This window comes from Gracilinanus agilis, chromosome 2, assembly GCF_016433145.1.
Source record: "Gracilinanus agilis isolate LMUSP501 chromosome 2, AgileGrace, whole genome shotgun sequence".
NCBI classification, from domain to species: domain Eukaryota; kingdom Metazoa; phylum Chordata; class Mammalia; order Didelphimorphia; family Didelphidae; genus Gracilinanus; species Gracilinanus agilis.
In genome coordinates this window covers 532,549,485-532,568,030 of record NC_058131.1, presented here as the reverse complement: position 1 = coordinate 532,568,030, position 18,546 = coordinate 532,549,485, and the positions used below count along the sequence as shown (strand labels likewise).

Genomic DNA, 18,546 nt, shown 5'->3' with positions numbered 1-18,546 from the left:
ATATGTGGGATTTGAATAAACTAAAACAGTCAGTGCATTTCTTTATCTGAACTAATCTCTGCTTAGGTTTTTAAAGAATCTCTTGAAAGAGTGGACTGACTTGTGGTTGAATCTTCAAACGTACCTCTGGACCTCATATGGTTGATTCCCAATATCTGAATCTCCACATTCAAAAATATGTCCTTTCATTGGGGCTAGAATTAGGTCCAGATAAGGATTCAAAGACAGTACCAAAGAAGCCCTATAATACTTGGTTCTTTTCTTATTCTGAAGAACAACATCATTCTATTGCTTTAAAATTGTAAAGAATACTTACTTAAACTATAAGGTGAGATACCACTTATTTGAAATTATCATCTAACATCTTTGTTTTTTGTTTTTTAAGAATCTCCACCTCTTTTTCTTTCCAGATAGATAGATAGATAAATAGATAGATAGATAGATAGATAGATAGATAAATAGATAGATAAAATCTACATCAAATTTTTGATCCTTGATAAATATTAACTAAAAGAGACATTGTTACATGTGAAAATTTGTTTTGATGATTTGAACTTTTCAGAGAAAATCTAAAATCCTAGAAAAAAATTTAACCTTTTGGGAGCTGTATTCCTTTTTCATAAATCTTATAATCAAAGTCTTTCCTGGTGATATCTGCCTTTGTTTTTATCCTTTTTGAAAATAGTGCATTGTTGTTTATCATTATATACTCCTTACAATTTTATTTATATGTGTGTATATGTAAATATACACACACATAGCGTTTACCTTAAACTTCTTCACCCTGTTAAATACAACTATTTACTTTTTTTAGGCCTTCCCCATGGGGCTCGTATTTCTCGGTCCTATCTAAGAACTTTTGAATTCCCTCACATCCTGCTCAAGCAGGACCCTAGTACTATAATAAGAACCTGTCTAATGCAGAATTATAATAACAGGATTACATTGTTTTTATATAAATATCAAGATGAAATTTTATATTGTAAGAACACTAGACATCTGATTCTTGAGCCCCCTAGAGGCCAAATGGAAACTAGTCATCAGTCCTGAAAATCAGAATAATTAGTATAAATTAGAGATTAGTATGAATCTTTCTCTTAACTCTCAAAGTTTAATGGGAAGCAGAATGAAAATTTCTATATATGATTTCCATTGTTTTCTAATGATATACATGCATACAAGTGTACATGAACTTTATAGGATTTCCCCAATCCCCCCAAAAAACTTTCATAAGACCATGTAGTGGTTGTGTTTTTTTTTTTTTTTTGTTTTGTTTTTTTGTTTTTTGGTTTTTTTTTATCAAATGACTACACTCTATGGACTTATGCAACCTCCACTTCTACTTTTATTTCTTAACTACCTTACTCCATAAATTCATGGGTCAATTTAAGTAATTCTGAGATGGATAAATACTAAGTTGCTTTGAGCTTAAAAAATTTTTAATTCCATTCTTCACACACAACCTTCATTTCTTAACTCAGTCCTTTTTACTGCCTATTCTCAGTGCCTAAATATTCCTGCTCTTTGTCTCTGCCTCCACTTCTCTGGCTTTCTTTAAGATTCAGCTCAAATCCTGCCTTAATGTAGATAGTCTTTCCCAGTCCCTTCCACTTTTAATGCTTTCTCCCTTCATTTCCATTTATACTGTATACATCCTGAATATACATAGTTACTTATATGTTGTTTTCCCCAATATAATGTTATGAAGATAGGGATTATATATTATTTACCAATCGGCAATTATACTGGTTCAATGGAAGAAGCACTGTGGAGTTAGAGGGCCTGAGTTAAGAATTCTGCCTGTGAACTTTATACCACCTGTGTGACCTTGAGCAAAGCCCTTCTCAAATTTCCTGATTCTCAGTTTCCACATCTGTACAATCATAATATTGAACCAGATGGCTTCTGAGATCCTTCTCTCTATAACTATGATCCTAATATTGGAGTCATAGTAAGAATGTTGTCCATTCCAAATTATTGATTAAAAAATTAGTTCTCTAATGTAGAGCCAAACCCCATAGAGAACCTTTTTTCCCCTCATAACATTTGGATCTTCCTTTTTGTATACCATAAAAATAATAAATGAGATACTCAAACTAATCATCACCAAGGCAACTGGAGCCATAGCAATTCTAGAGGTCATAGATCTTTATGCTCAAAATCTCTTTTCAAAATTTGCCTTCAGGGAAATTGGTGGTTCAGGGGATAGAGTGCCAGGCCTAGAGACAGAGGTCCTGAGTTCAAATGCATCCTCAGACACTCCTAGCTGTGTAACCCTGGGCTAGTCCCTTAACCCCAATTGTCTAGCCCTTACTGCCCTTCAACCTTGGAACTGATATGGTATTCATTCTAAAACAAAAGGTAAGGGTTTAAAAAAAACAAACAAATTTTTAAAACCCTGCCTTCCGGGAACCTACATATAGTATATATAGAAGGGGGAAAAAATGACTGCTAGCTCTCTAACTCCAGCCTAAACCTTTTTTCTGAGTATATCATTTATTTTTTCTACTGCCTATATCCATTTAAATTTGGCAGCTTTTTTATTGGTTCCCTACTATGTTCAAGGCACTATTAGGCCCTGAAGAAATAAAGCTCCCAAAACCCTACCTATAAACTTGCTGCTTTCAAGAATCTTGCATATGCTGAAATCAACATATGTATATAGCTATGTTTTTTTAAAAAAGGTAATTAGAGACAGACAAAAGGGTAGCATTAATAATTAGGGGTACATGGGGCAGCTGAGTAGCTCAGTGGATTGAGAGTCAGGCCTAGAGACTGGAGGTCCTAGGTTCAAATCTGGCCTCAGATACTTCCCAGCTGTGTGACCCTGGGTAAGTCCCTTACCACTCTTCCACCTAGGAGCCTATATGCAGAAGATAAGGGTTTAATAATAATAATAATAATAATAATAATAGGAACTTCTAGAGACCTAATGTCAAAAAAGGGGGCACATGAGTTGAGCCCTGAAGGGAGTAAAGGATTCCCAGAAATCAGAAATGAGGAAATAGCTCTCTAGACACTAGGGACAGACTTACCTATGTAAAGACACAGATATGGGGAATGGAATGTCTTTTGGGGACAACAGCAAATAGGCCAGATTGACTCAAGAGATCATAGAGTACATGAAGAGTAGTAGTAATATGAAGTCAATCGGAAGGACAAATTGAAGCCAGATTATAAAGGGATTAAATGTTATACAGAGGATTTTGTGTTTTATCCTAGAAGCAATGCCTAGACTATTGCACGAGCCATCTGGTTGGTCTCTTTGCTTAAATCTGTCACCATTCTAAAATGTTCTTCACTTGAATGTCAAATTGATCTTTCTAAAATTCAGGTCTGTTATCCTCCATCTCCCCCAATTCAATAAACATATTCCAGTGGTGCTCTATAACTTTTGGGTTCAAATATAAGATCCCTTTTTTGGCTTTTATAGCCTTTAATAACACCACCACCACCAAGTCGGTGATACAGCATCACTGACTTTCCCGCTATTCCCCAAACAAGACACTCAATCTCCTAGTTTTGTACATTTTGACTGGCAGTCTCCCATACCAAAAACTCTACCTCTTTATCACTGCCTCCTAACTTCCCTGGTTTCCTTTTCTTCATGAAGTTTTTTCAAATGCTCCTTAATTTTAATGGCTTCCCTTTGAAATTACTCCCTAATTTATCCTAGTTTTTATTTGTACAGTTTGTACAGTTTGCCTCTTCTTTCCTTCAGTATACTATAGGTCCTTGAAAACTTAGACTGTTTCTTTTATTACCTTTCTTTATATTCACAGGGCTTAGCACACTGCCTGATATGTAGTAACACTTAATAAATGATTGACAGTCAAACCTGTACTTTAGGAATATGAATTTGGCAGCTATATATGGAGATTAAATTGGAGAGGGTTGAGGCTGAATGCCACAAGGCCAGTTAGAAGAATGTTGCAATAGGCTAGAAGGAGTTAAGGCCTGAACTGGGAAGAGAAGGGAATAGATAGATAGAAAAAGATATGCAAGTAGATTCTATAAGATGAGAATTGTTTGATCTAGGATAAGGGAATATGAAGAGTTGAAGGTATCATTCTTCAGGTTAGGAAACAGAGTAACTGCAAAGATAATATTGCTCTCCATAGAAATGGAGAAAGAATTAAGATGTGAATGGATTTAGGCAAAATATATTGAATTCTTTTTTTGATATGTTTAATTTGAGAAACCAAGTAGGATATTCATGGGATATCTAGTAGATATTCAGTGATTCCGGGGGGGATTGGAGCTCAGTAGAGAGATGAGGACACACAGGGTATGTACTAATCTGCATAATTGTTAAAATTGAACCCAAGGGAGTCAATGAAATTGCCAAACCAAATATATAATCTTATTGAAATTCTTTTATACCCTACATTCAGTTACTTGCTGAGTTTTGGCATTCACTTCCATAAAACATTTATTGAATATGTACTATATAAAGCAGTGTATAGGATGTTCATGAAGAACCAGGGTCTGGTGTGAGAGCTTGCCAAGCCCTTTTCGAGGTTGCTCATCCACTTTTGGCATCTGCCTCTCAACTAACTTTCACCTGTGGCTCTAAGAAACTATAGCATGTACATCAGCCACACTCTGGTAAAACCCTCTGGACAGATGAGCTAAAACCAGGTTGTGCATAATCAGCTAGTCTCAAACTCATCAGCAAGTTAGGCAATGCCAACCTCAAGCATTTTGAAGACTTTCCCAGGCAGAATTGGCAAATGAAAACAATTTGCTCCAGTGACTATGAAGGTGGCTGAAGTGTAGGCCCTGTGGAATGCCTAGAGCTTGGTCAGCTATTGAAGATACCAAGGGCATCCACTGCATCCCAGGCCATCTCCAGTTCTGACTTTTTTCCTGCTACTGGACTTCATGGACTCTCAAAGAGCATCTGATGACTTTGTGCCACTCTGCTTCATTTAAATCCCACTCAGTCTCAAGACATCATTTTTGTGATGTCATTGGTTCTTTTTGAAAAACAAGAGGATGAACAACAAATATATATAAGCTATTATACAAGGTTTTTAAGATAAGACACCAATTTTAAAAGTTTCTATCTTCAAGGGGTTCATTTTCTATTAGATATGCTCATAATGATTTCTTGGGTTTTTTGTTTGTTTGTTTGTTTTTGTTTTATAAACCCTTAACTTCTGTGTATTGGCTCCTAGGTTCATAATGATTTCTTTATCCAGACATTCCTATTCATACTGTTACCACTCATAGTATGTAACATTGTGAAATGAAAAAAATTGGCAGCCCCTATTAATGGAATTCTCTGCCTCTTCACCTCTCATTCCTATCTTCTTCAGCTTCTTTCAAGACTCAGCTAAAATCATCCTACCTTATAAAAGGAGGCCTTTTCTGAAGCTAGTCTATTGCTTTTTCTCCTCTTCCATTTTCACTGAGTTTGTTCTTTTTTGGTTGTCTTTTAGGTACATAGCTATTTTTGTCTTCCCCATTTAGAATGTAACCTTCTTGAGAGTGGGGGCTTTCCACCCCTCCTCCTTTCTTTGTATTTTGCCAGGGCAGTAAAGTGGCATAACAGATAGAACACTGGACCTAGAGACGAGAAAACCTGAGTTCAAATTCCTTATAGTGATATTTCTTAGATTGTGTGAACCTGGACAGGCCACTTAACCTCTGCCTACTTTGATTTCCTAAATTGTAAAATAAAGATAGTAATAGCACATACCTTCTAGATTTGTGAGAATCAAATCAGACAGTATTTGCATAGCTCTTGGAATAGTGCCTGGAATATATCGGGTAATTATTAAATGCTTGTTTTCTACCTACTGAGGGGCATAAAAGTACTTTAGAGGTTTTTAACTAGAAGTTAACAAATTTTAAAATAAATGTTTTTATAACTATTTCAAGAAAATTTATTTACTTTATAATTCTTTATGTTTTATGAATTTAAAAACATTTAATTTGAAAAAAGGGTAACAGGCTTTAACCACTGCCAAAAGTCCATGCCCCCAAAAGTTCAGAAATCCTAGACTAGATGATCTTTTAAAGTCCCTTCAAATTCTAAATATATTTTAGTAACTTCTTAATCCTCCTTGCCTTCCTACCTCTAACCCACTCCCTCATACATATCACTTTCAGATTCTAAAACAAAGCTTTCATTATGTTCTATCCTAACTCAAAAATCACAGAATTCATTCTTGTCATTTAAGTATTAATGGAGACAAACTGTTCATAGATTCACACCATTGTTTAGAAACTTTGAAACTACAATTTAAAATAATTTGAGTGTACATTCTATAATTAAAATAATAGGTGTTAACCACATTTTCATACTAAGGTCAGCTTTGTTAGAAAATATAATTTTAATACTTGTTAAAGTATTAATTGGTGTGGATGTTCGGATCCCTAATACATATTATATTATCACCACCTTCTTCCCTTTAGTCTTTGAGAGTTTTCCTGGCTGGAAAAATTATCGTTGTGCCCAAATAATAATTTGTCACCAAGCCTATACTTGAACTTTTTTCAAAAATTTTTGAGACTTTCCAGAGATTACACTCCACTTATATAACCTTTGCGGTCATGGGATCACCTTCATGCAATTAACTATAAAGGCATTGTAATGGTATTTCAACAAGAGATTTTGTTTTTTCTTTAAATATGACCTGTAATTACATTTATATAGAGAAATCCCAATGGTTAAGACTTTTGTTTAGAGGGAGATGAGAACCTAAGACAGAACACTGGGAAACACTCCTATTTGGGGACACTATATGGATGAAAAGTCATCAAAGGAGACTGAGAAGGACTGATCATAAAAGTCGGGGGGCAAACCAGGAAATTAGTGTCTCAAAAATTCAAGAAAAGAGAGCGAGTCAACAGTGTCAAAAGGGAATAAATTGGCAAGAATTGGGTCTGAGAAAAGACCATCATATTTGGCCATTAAGACAATGGTCTCAGTTTTCTTAATAAAGTAAAAAGCATTTAGGGGGAATAAGGAGAAGAAGGGTTGTTAGAGACGTGAGAGAAGAGAAGTTTTGAAATAGCTTCTGTGGAGATTGAGATAGGAAATCCATAAGGGAGGAACTAAAAGTCTATATACAGTGAGGGCCCAGTCAAAGTTGGGTAACATGAATTTGTAATTTATCTAGTAGACCACAATGTGAGATGTCTTTTTCAGCTGGGTTCAGCAGCTGAAGAGTAGGAGTTGAGGATGTGGATGGTGGAAATAATCCAGGGCTGAGATTTGGCAACAGAAAATATTAGCATTTTTTAAAAGTGGGTTAAAGATAAATTTAAAATCTACATCTCAATATAATCAATATCCTTTGTAATACTACCAAGGATTTTAAATGTGCCATGCATTTAAAAAACATTATTCTGAGAAAGAGTCCATAGGTTTTACCAGACTGCTAAATGGATCTGTGCCACCAAAAAAAGGCCAAGTTTTATGAGATTCATAGGTAGAACTTTAAGTTGAAATGGCAAACCTAGTGTTACTTTTTTGGAGGACTCCTGGATTGCCAATATAATTCTTATTCAAAAGAAAGAATCTTAGGGTGGCCCTAGGATCTTTAGATTGATTAGTCTTCTATGATTAATATCTGGTGAAATTTATAATAAGGATTGGAATCAATGAGTACTTAAATCAATAATATAACCTTTGGAAGATAGATAATATACTTTCTTTAAAGAGAAATTATGCCTGCATAATATACAAGATTTCTTTTAAATTCATAGATCAAAATGTACCCTAGAGAGAACTAGTAATAAATTTATTTAGATTTCAGTCATTAACGTTCCTTTTTATAGGGATAATTTTTTTCTAACTGCATCACCATGCAATTCTTTAAAAATTTTATCATGGCAACAGGACTCTCTTTAGGATAGGGATCAATTTGCAGGTATTTATTTAAAAAGTTCTTAAAGGAAAAGGGAAAATAGCAATAGTCATATCTCCCATTTAAAATAGCTATATTCCTAAAAATAAGTGCTCAAAAACCATTTATAAATAATTTGAAGAAAATACACATAATATCTACAGATTTGAAGATGACACTAAACCCTTCTAGTAAAAAAAAATGACAAATGAATAGGAATTGATACCTAAACTATTTTAATATGAGATGGAGAGTGGGCAGAAAAATAATAAATAGGCTGTATTAAGGTAATGCATTTAGTAATATGTAACTCAAATTAAGAGATTGATTTTTAAACTATTTACAGTCCATGAAAGAGTAATCTAAAGATCTTTGTCAGTTGTTTCTTGCACACATCTGTCAAACAAATGTTGGACTTTAAATATTAGAAGTGAAAAAAAGGCACACTTTCCTTGTTCAAAGCTCTGATGAGCATAAATTAGTACAATATACAGAAAAGGATAACTAAATTGATAGTGATGTTTTGGACCTAATTTTACAGTCTAAAGCCTTTAATGTGTAGGCCTGAGGCAATCAGCAAACATTTATATGTACCTACTTTGTGGCAGGCTACTGGGCACCAAAGATACAGATTTATGTTGGTTTATTTTATATCCTGCAACTTTGCTACTGTTAATTGTTTCAATAAATATTTTAGTTGATTTTCTAGTATTCTTAGTATAAAATGATATCTGTGAAGAGTGATAGCTTTGTCTCCTCATTGTTTATTCTTAGTCCTTCAATTTATTCTTCTCTTAATGTTATAGCTAGCATTTCTAGTACAATATAGAGTAGTAGTGATGATAATAGGCATTCTCACTGCACCCCGATTTTATTGGGAACACTTCTAGTTTATCCCCATTGCATATAAGGCTTGCTAATGTTTTTATTTTTTATTTTTATTTAAAAAATTTTTTTAAACCCTTAACTTCTGCGTATTGGCTCCTTGGTGAAAGAGTGGTAAGGGTGGGTGATGGGGGTCAAATGACTTGCCCAGGGTCACACAGCTGGGAAGTGTCTGAGGCTGGATTTGAACCTAGGACCTCCTGTCTCTAGCCCTGACTCTCAATCCACTGAGCTACCCAGCTGCCCCCTTGCTAATGTTTTTAGATAGATGCAATTTATCATTTTGAGGAATGTTCCATGTATTCTAGTGTTCTCTAGTTTTTAAAAATAGGAATGAGTGTTGAAGCTTTTCCTGCATCTATCTAGATAATATATGGTTTCTGTTGGTTTTGTCATTGATATATTCAATTATGCTGATGGTTTTCCTAATATTGACCCATCCCTGCATTCCTGCTATAAGACCCACTTGGTGATACTGTATGATCCTTGTGATATATTGCTGTATTTTCCTTGCTAGTATTTTATTTAAAATTATTGCATTAATGTTTGTTAGGGAGATTGGTCTATAGTTTTCTTTCTGTTTTCTCTTCCTGGTTTAGGTAACAACACCATATTTGTGTCACAAAAGAAATTTGGTAAAGTTCCTTCCTCAGCTGTTTTTCCAGGTAGTTTATAATACAGTTTTCCTTTTCCACATCTTGACTTTCCCTATCCTGATTTCTCTATATTGCAGGTCAGCATAAGAAATAAAATAAGAACCTGGGGGGGAGTTTTGTGGGCACTATAGATGACTCAGAAAATTTTTAGAAACACAATAGTGTAATATAGACAATGGAAAAACAAGAAAAAATTTTGACTTCTCTGATACTAAGGGAGAACCAAAAACTTGTACATAGGTTTTCCAGATTGCAAGAGCGCCATACTGCCAATCCACACAATGTGGAAGGAATAACTATTGGAATTAATTGTCATTTAAATGTTTGGTAGAATTCACTTGGTTTTGTTCTTTTTTTTTTAGGCAGAATTCACTTGTGAATCCAAATTGCCATGGGATTTTTTCTTAGAGAATTCATTAATGACTTGTTCAATTTCTTTTTCTTAACTTAGATGGAGTTGTTTTAAGATATAGACAACAAAAGAAACAGCCTCTACCTTAAAAAAGCTTACATTCTTACAAGAGAGAACTGGTACATAACTCTCTCTCTCTCTGTCTCTCTCTTTCTCTCTCTCTCTCTCGCTCTCTCTCTCTCTCTCTCACTCTCTCTGTCTCTCTGTCTCTCTCTCTCTCTCGCGCTCTCACTCTCTCTCCCTGTCTATACACGCACACAGGTACATACAGTTATGCATATCAAGTAGACATAGGTTATCTTTTATGAGAAGATGATACTATCAGGAAAGAGCCTTCTGTAGAAGGTGGTATTTAAGCTGAGTCTTAAAGGAAACTGGAATCCAAGAGGCTGAGATGGAGAATTCCAGGCATGAGAGATAGACAGTGAAAAAGGTATAGAGGCAAGAGATGGGAAATATCAAATGGGCTACTCTCATTGGACCATAGTAGGGTGTAGGGTGTAGAAGGCTGTAGTGCATATATAGATTAGAAAAGTAGCAAACAGATTGTATAGAAACATAATGCCAGGTGATAGTCATAGACTTATTGCTGTACAACCTTAGAGATCATCTAGTCCAGCTCTCTCATTTTGCGAATGAGGAAACTGAGGAAATTTTGAATTTTCATTTGTTTTATATAATAGAAATCATCACCCAAGTTAATGTTAAGAAATTGGTTCTGTATTGACTTTTTTCCTTCCAGCCATTATGATTTATATATAGAGGAGCCTCTCATACTTAGCATAGTGCTGATACAGGTTAGGCACTTTAATAAATGTTTATTGATTTCGTTTCTTCTACCTTTCTCATCTCCTTAAACCTTATTCCTCGCAACATAATCTTCAATCCAGTGACACTGGCTTTCTGGTCATTCCAGGATCAAAACTTTTGGCTCCAAGCTATTTTCTCTGGCTACTCTCCAGGACTTCCTTAATTATGCCTACTGACTTCCTTAGCTTCCTTTAAGTGGCAACTAAAATACCACCTTATAGTGAAAACCTTTCCCAACTCCTTTTAATTCTAGTACCTTCTATTGATTTTTTTTCCTATGTATCTTATATATAGCTTGTTTTGTGTATAGTATACATTAGGGTTTTCATATACTCAAGGGATGTTCCAGGATCTACCATGGGTGGCTGAAACCTTGGCTATAAATGAATACCTACTGACCCCATATATAATGTGATTTTCTTGTACATACATACATATAATAAAGTTGAATAAATTAAACACACTAAGACATGAATCGACATTTGACATAGTAATATTAAAGTATATTGTACATTATTATACAGTATCATACTGCATCCTCTACTTATTCATAGAGGGGATAGACTTCAAGACCTTTCAGTGAGCACCTGTTTTAATTTTACTGTGTAGTGAGTGCTAGACTTTCTCTCTCCATTCCTATCTGTCAACTCAGTGCTCTGTGATCTCCCACTCCCTCCCTATCCCTCCAAAAACCTTCTCAGTAAAAGCAGAACTAATGCAGGCTGCTTTGGTGCAGAGAGAGGTCTTTGCCTGTTTCCACACCTCAGGCCACCTGTATGTGTGTCTGTCTTCTATCTTCTATCTGTCAAGGGTCCAGCTTCTGCTCGAATCCCAAGGCAGCCCCCTTCATGTCTCCCTGCTTTCCCTAGAATTCATGGATAACTGAAACTGTGATATCCCTGAAATATCTTAATTCCCCTTTCCCCCCACCTCCATAAAAATCATAAGTGGTTACCAATTGTCTCTAGAATGAGACACCCAGTCCTCAACTTGACTTTTGAAGCCTTCCACAATCTGATTCCCACTTAACTTGCCAGGTTTGTTTCATATTATTTCCTCTCATGCAGTCTCTGTTCTAGTTACCCTGGCCTGCTGATTGTTCTTTGTATTTGAGATTCCATTTTCCTTTTTCCACTGTTACACAAGTTATCCCTTTTGTCTGAAATGCATTCCTTCACCACCTCCTATATAAAATCTCTAGTTTGCTTCAAAGAACAGCTAAAGTTTCACCTTTTTAGTTCTTGCAGTAATGCTATTAGGACCTACCTCTCACAGAGTTATTTTGAATATCAAATGAATTATTGTAGTCTAACCATTTAAAATGGCATATAAACGCCAAGTTTCATTATTATGTTTAGCTGAAAAGGCAGTGTGGGAATAAACCTATCATCCATATTTTCTCTTATTTACATTGCTTTTGCTCCTAAACAATTCCATAGGTGAAATTCTGCCATATTTTTGTTTTTAAAGAGTATGTTTAATGGAAACAAAATCTAAGGAAAAAGAAATATTATGGTCTTATTCTTAGTTGTTTCATTTTTTCTGGTTTTCACACTTAAAAAAGGGCTACGGTTTAAAATTTCCTTGCAAGATCTAGAAAATCATAGTCATAGCACACTTATCTAAATGCCAGAGTTCTAGCAATTTCAAGCTTTTGAGCCTGGAAATAAGATGTCTCTAAAACCACTACATAATCAAAATTATGTTTCTGAGGCCTTTTTTAGTGCGTATTGACTCATTTTAGGTCATTCTTAAAAAATTTTGTTTCCCATCTGTGATGGGTTATGATATTGTACCAAATGGTCTCTAGAGCCCCTTCAAGCTCAAATCTGTATTGCGGTGTATTGGACTATATTTTATAAAATTAAGGGAATTAGAAGTAGGCATAATGACAAAGTGACAAATTAGTTGATAGTCTTGATATGGAAAAGAAACTTCATAACAACATGTCACAATGTTATTATTAATAATGAAATCCAAAAGTTAATATAAAACTCATGCATTATTGCGTTATATGATTACAAAGAATTTTGCATTCATTTTTATTTAATCTTTACAACCTTCCTTCAAATATGTAATGTATTATTATGCAAATTATTACCCATTTTCACAGGTTAGGAAAATGAATCCAGGAGATTAGAATAACTGATTCAAGATAACATAATTAATAAGAACTCAGACTTCTGGTGAATGTACAGTGACCTTGCTATTTCAACATGAAATCTGATTTGTTCTAGTGTTTCATTTACAGTTTAATTATGAAATGATAGAAGTTAACATGTTATGGTTAAGAATATTAAAGAAATGACTAATTACTTTGTGTTAGTCATGAAGAGACATTATTGACAAGTCTGATATTGTAGATTGATGATTTCTTGTATTTTTTCAGTATAAATTTTCCATGGCAACTCAAGAAGAATGTATCAAAAAATAAATTCAATAAACATTTAGTATGAAGTTTGTCTTCCAAAGTGTTTTAACAGTTTAATGTTGGTAAATCTTTCCAGTACCTCCTGGCTTCTTTCAAATAGGTTACTTTTGACTGTCATGAAAACAGAAAACCCTTAACAACTACTATATTAACTAATGTGGTCTTTGATTTCTTAAACAAGACTGAATGCTCAGCTATTTTTTGTTTATGGAAAAGCTAATTCTTACTCTTTGCCTCTATTTTAGTAATAGTTATGCACGAGTGCGAGCTGTGGTGATGACCCGAGATGACTCAAGTGGTGGATGGTTACCACTCGGAGGGGGTGGACTAAGCTCCGTCACTGTCTTTAAAGTCCCTCATCAGGAAGAGAATGGCAGCTGGGCTGACTTTATTATTCATGGAGAGCGACTCAGGGACAAAACGGTAATGAATTTATATACTTAAAATGTGTAATAACTCCTTATGCTATAATTTTGCTGGACTTCTCCAGAATAATTTATTGCAACTAATGGGATGAAATTCCCATTCCATGCTTCTCCTTCCTTTTTTTATATTTTACTTTTCATAGCTCAGTTAATTTTGTCTCTAACAATCTGCTACCTCAAAGATGTACTTGGGCATCTTTAACCCTATTCCTCCTCTATATTTTCTGTTCTTACCTATTTACCTTAGAAAAAAGTTTTCATCATTCTATTTACTAACTAAAAAAAGTATCCTAATCATAATTAAAATTTTTTTTCATGGAAAGCAGAGGAAAACTATGCATTTTATCCTGAAATTAAGTATAATAAAGAACAAGGACCAAACTTATGTAAACCCTTGAATCTGCAAAAAAAAAAAAAAAAATTTTTTTTTTTTCATTGAGAATGTTCTGGTCTCCTAAATTTCAACCTCTTTTAATGAAGTCTTTTTGTGTTAAGTATTCATGATTCAAAAAATACTTTATCATTAGATTTTTTTTTGTTTTGTTGTTTATTCCAATAGTGTAATTATTTTTGCTAGATTTCCTTGCAGATATGCAATACTTTAGCTACTTTGGATTAAATAGTCTTTTGTGGACTGTCCTGAGAACATAATTTATGATTTTTCTACAAGAAAATTTCTTTTGAGTTCCAGATACCTAAGTTATAAATGAACTCATTTTCAAACTCTTTCATTATCCAAACAATTAGAACCTTTGAAATTTTTTTTAACACATGTACCTTACGTGCTATTAAATTGTAACCACAGTATTATAAAATTTCAGACTTGTGGAATAGAGTGTTGATTGTGGCTAAAAAGCAAACCTGTTCAAAAAGTGATTCTCAGTTGAATTATACATGACCTCTGATAAGGATAGAGGTTGATATGATTAAAAGTCAAATCATTTTTTTTAAAACCCTTAGCTTCAGTCTTGGGATCATTACTGATTGGTTCCAGAGCAGAAGAGTAGTCACTGCTAAGCAATTGGGTTTAAGTGACTTGCCCAGGTCACACAGCTAGGAAGTGTCTTCTGCCAAATTTGAACCTAGGGTATCCTATCCCATCAATTCACTTTTAAGAGTTGCTTAGGGCTCTGAGAGTCACAAAACTGTCAGATAGGATTATAAACCTGGATCTTCTGAGTGTGCTCTAAAAGAATTTTGCTTCTGTCTATTTTACTTCTCTGCATCAGGCCTTGCATTTATTAGGTGCTTAATTAAGATTTCTTGATATGAAGTAAATCGGTTTATCATTGAAAGATCTAGATGAATAAGAATGATGTGATAGTTTAGAAAGACAACAGAGAGCAGAGCTGATTTCAGAATAGATGGAGAACAGAGAAAAGGAGTTCTCATAACCAGGAGAAAAGCTTCATATATTGTCAATACACACTGTCTAGAGAACATCAATTAACTTAGCAGTTAGGCAGTTGCCTAACTTATGTTTTTAAACCAAAAACCAGAAAGGATTAAACTGGGGCTCTGACCTCAAGGAAATGGAACCATTTCTTTATAGACCAAGGGGACTAAATAATAGAATTCTGCCTAAATCTAATAGAAGATGAAGTTGGATAGAGTAACAGAATTTAAATAACTCCATAAACTCCAGTCCCATAGAATGGGCCTGCAAACCAGAAAGATATATTAGAAAGAGAAAGTCCTGAAAAGAAATGCTTTAATACTTTTAGCCTGCATTAAGTTGATTGAATAATGGAAAGCCATTATATAAATTGTGTATTGTTTTAACCTAACATGCTTGAAGGGAATTTGATCTAAGTCTAAGAGATAGAGCCCTGGACTTGGAAACAGGATGGCCTGTATATGAATGCCTTTCAGATACCTACTAGCTGTGTTATCCTGAGAAAATCACTTCTCAGTCTTGCCTTCCTCACCTAAAAGACCAGGATAATAATACTTGTAGCATGTAAAAAGGATTGAATTCAAACTCAGAAGAGATCTGTAGGGCATTTTATAAACCTGACCATTGTATTCTTTATCTATTCTCAATTGGTAGTGAGAGTGGTGGTAGTAATAAACACCAGTTGTATGTTTGAACTCTCACTGTTAGTATAAGCCTATATTAAGTAGAATGGAAGAAGGCAAAAACATTGTAAATCTACTCTTTGTAAATATTGCCTTTGAGAGAGAATAAGGGAATTTCTCCCCTATAATCACACAAGTTAATTATTTAATATTTCTTTGATTTCAGCATCTTGCAGTACTTCAGAATAATTCAAAAAATCTTTATCATTATGTGGCATTATAGATACAGATGTTGAAGTAGTATAGAAAGTAAAGTTAGATTTGTAGAAGTTGGTTAATTATTTATTATGTAACAAATCCTTGGTATATATTCTGAAATTAAAATTTACTGTTCTTTATTCAACTAAAAAAATACCATTAATTGGGGGGCAGCTTGAGAGCCAGGCCTTAGAGATGGGAGGTCCTAGGTTCAAATCCAGCCTCAGGCACTTCCCAGCTGTGTGACCCTGGGCAAGTCACTTAACCCCCTTTGCCTAGCCCTTACCATTCTTCTGCCTTGGAGTCAATACATAGTATTGATTCCAAGATGGAAGGTAAGGGTTTTTAAAAAAACCAAAACATTAATTAACAGAATGTTAGGCATTTGAGATACCTTTTGATTTGAGTTAGGCAAAAAACTTCCAGTATGTTCCTCAAAGAAATTAACTTAGTGATATCATGCAAAGGAGAGAGATCTAGAGAGAATACTTTTAGCTAGAGGTATCAATGAAGATTTGAAGAAGGTATCAATGCCCTGAATTGGGTATTGGGGGGGGGGGAGTATTTAACAGGAAAAAATGTGGAAATCAATATATTCTTAGATTTACAGAAACTGGAGATGGCTGGACAACATAAAGAACATCCAGTTGTTGATTATGGGCACACCATAGAGCCCTCTGGCATGCATGCCAGAGGGAGCTGCTCCCTTCCCTCTCCATGTGCTTGAGGACATTTCTTACATGACCTGCCCCTCTGCCCAGCAGCCCAATAGCAGTGCTTCCTCCCTTCCCTGTCTGGGGTAAGGCGGGGCTCACATGTGGTGTGAGGGTTGTCTTTTGGGCACTCAGTTTCTAAAAGGTTTACCATTGGGTGGAGTAGTGGTGTGACAGCAAGAGAAAAGGCAAAGATAATTTAGTTTTGAACCGGAGTGGAAGAATGGTAAGGCCATCCACAGAATAAAAAATGGAGAAAGGAGGGAGATGGGAAGAGTTTAGTGGGAAAGATAAGAGTTCATTTGTGAACATTATAGTTTTGTATGGGAAGGGGAAAGGACTAAACATTTATATAACAGTTACTATGTGCTAGGCACTATGGTAAGTGCTTTTATATATATTCATGTCAGTTGATCCTCAGAACAACACTGAGATAGCTTTTATTATTCTCATTTTGCAGTTGGAGAAATTAAGGTAACAGACTTGATCAGGGTCATACAGCTAGTAAATATGTCTGAATTAGAATTTGAACTCTGATCTTCTTGACTTTTTTTTTTTCTTTTTTCTTTAAACTCTTACCTGTTGTCTTGCAATCAACACTGTGTATTGGTTCCAAGTCAGAAGAATGGTAAGGGCTAAGCAGTAGAGGTTAAATGACTTGCCCAAGGTCACAAAGGTAGGAAGTATCTGAGGCAAAATTTGAACCCAGGACCTCTCTGAGCCTGACTCAGTCTACTGAGCCACCTAACTGCCACCCTTATTGACTTCTTGACTCAACAATCTGTACTTGTAACAAATCACCTGCTGATATGGTATCAGAAGGAAATACAGATAGCTCCAGCAGAAATCTGAGGATATAAGACTAACTTTCAGGAGAAAGGATTTGGGGAAGCAAAGATGGTATAAAGGAACACTTGACTTAGATACCTCAAACTCAGATTGCAATTCTAGTACTTGGTATTTCTTTGACTCTCACAAAATCACAAATGTTCTTAGCCTCAGTTTTCTCATTTGTAAATAGGGGATAATAAAGGGTGGTGTTGTGTGTGTGTGTGTGTGTGTGTGTGTGTGTGTGTAGCCTGCTTTACAAACCTTATGGTAATATGTAAGTGTGAATTCTTCTTTTATATGTTTATATGATTATTTTTCAGTTTAGGATCTTAGTATTTATTGAGCAACTAACTTTTTGTCTAAACTCATGTTAGGGATTAATATTTGTCTAGTGATCCATGAAGTCACAATATATTTTCACAAGGAGATAGTTATAAGTTTCTGTTGTGGGAGTTTTTTTGTTTGTTTGTTTGTTTGTTTTTAGTTAGCCTCCTTTGCCTTTAAAATTTGAAGAAACATAAATAATGGCTAATTTTTTTGTTTCGAATCCTGTTCTGTTATCCTTTTTTACATTGCAGTTTTTTCACAGATGTCTGAAAATAGCATATTATCCCTAGCTGTTTCATTTGACTGCTTAATTCTGAGTAAAAGTTATTTCGTACTCACTTAATCTTTGGTTTTTGATATCCTAGTAAACTATCGAATAACTGTCATGATTGAACTAGATGTTCTCTTCTATTTAATGTATCCTATATGAATAGGGGGAAAAGAGATTAAGCTCAGAAAATCACAAATGAAGCTGGAAGAGTTTTTAGAAATTCCCTAGTTAAATTCCACTCATTTTGTTGATAGAAAATTCAAATACAAGTAGGTGAGATGATATGAATATGGGGCCAGGAGTGTCACTCTTCTTTCTAGGCTCTCTCTTTTTCTGGGCTGGGCCTGTTCATTCACTCATCACCAGCACCCACTTCAGTAGGAATTTGCTGAATGGTGGAAGTGAGGAGTAGGAGAGGTAGGGTAGAGATCCGGGAAATTAAGCAAAAATCTATCAATACATCAGAAATTCTGGCATAATGCAGTTTTCTATCTTATGAACGATTCCCCCCCTCCCCCCTTTTATATAAAGGAGCTAAAGAAGAAGGGAGTAAATTTCTTTGGGGACAAGCTTGTGCATTATAATTTTGTAACATTTAATTTTGGGGACAGCTAAGTGGCACAGTAAAGTGCCAGGCCTAGGACTCATC

General features: G+C 34.9%; 1 protein-coding gene across 1 annotated transcript in view; it reads left to right on the top strand.

Annotated features, from left to right (window-relative positions):
* The window catches only part of SPRED1 (sprouty related EVH1 domain containing 1), a 138,720-nt gene that overhangs the window by 55,887 nt on the left and 64,287 nt on the right, over positions 1 to 18,546 (top strand). The window contains exon 2 of the mRNA XM_044665139.1: positions 13,299 to 13,476. Coding sequence (XP_044521074.1) covers positions 13,299 to 13,476 — 178 coding nt within the window. The remainder of the gene's footprint in view (positions 1 to 13,298; positions 13,477 to 18,546) is intronic.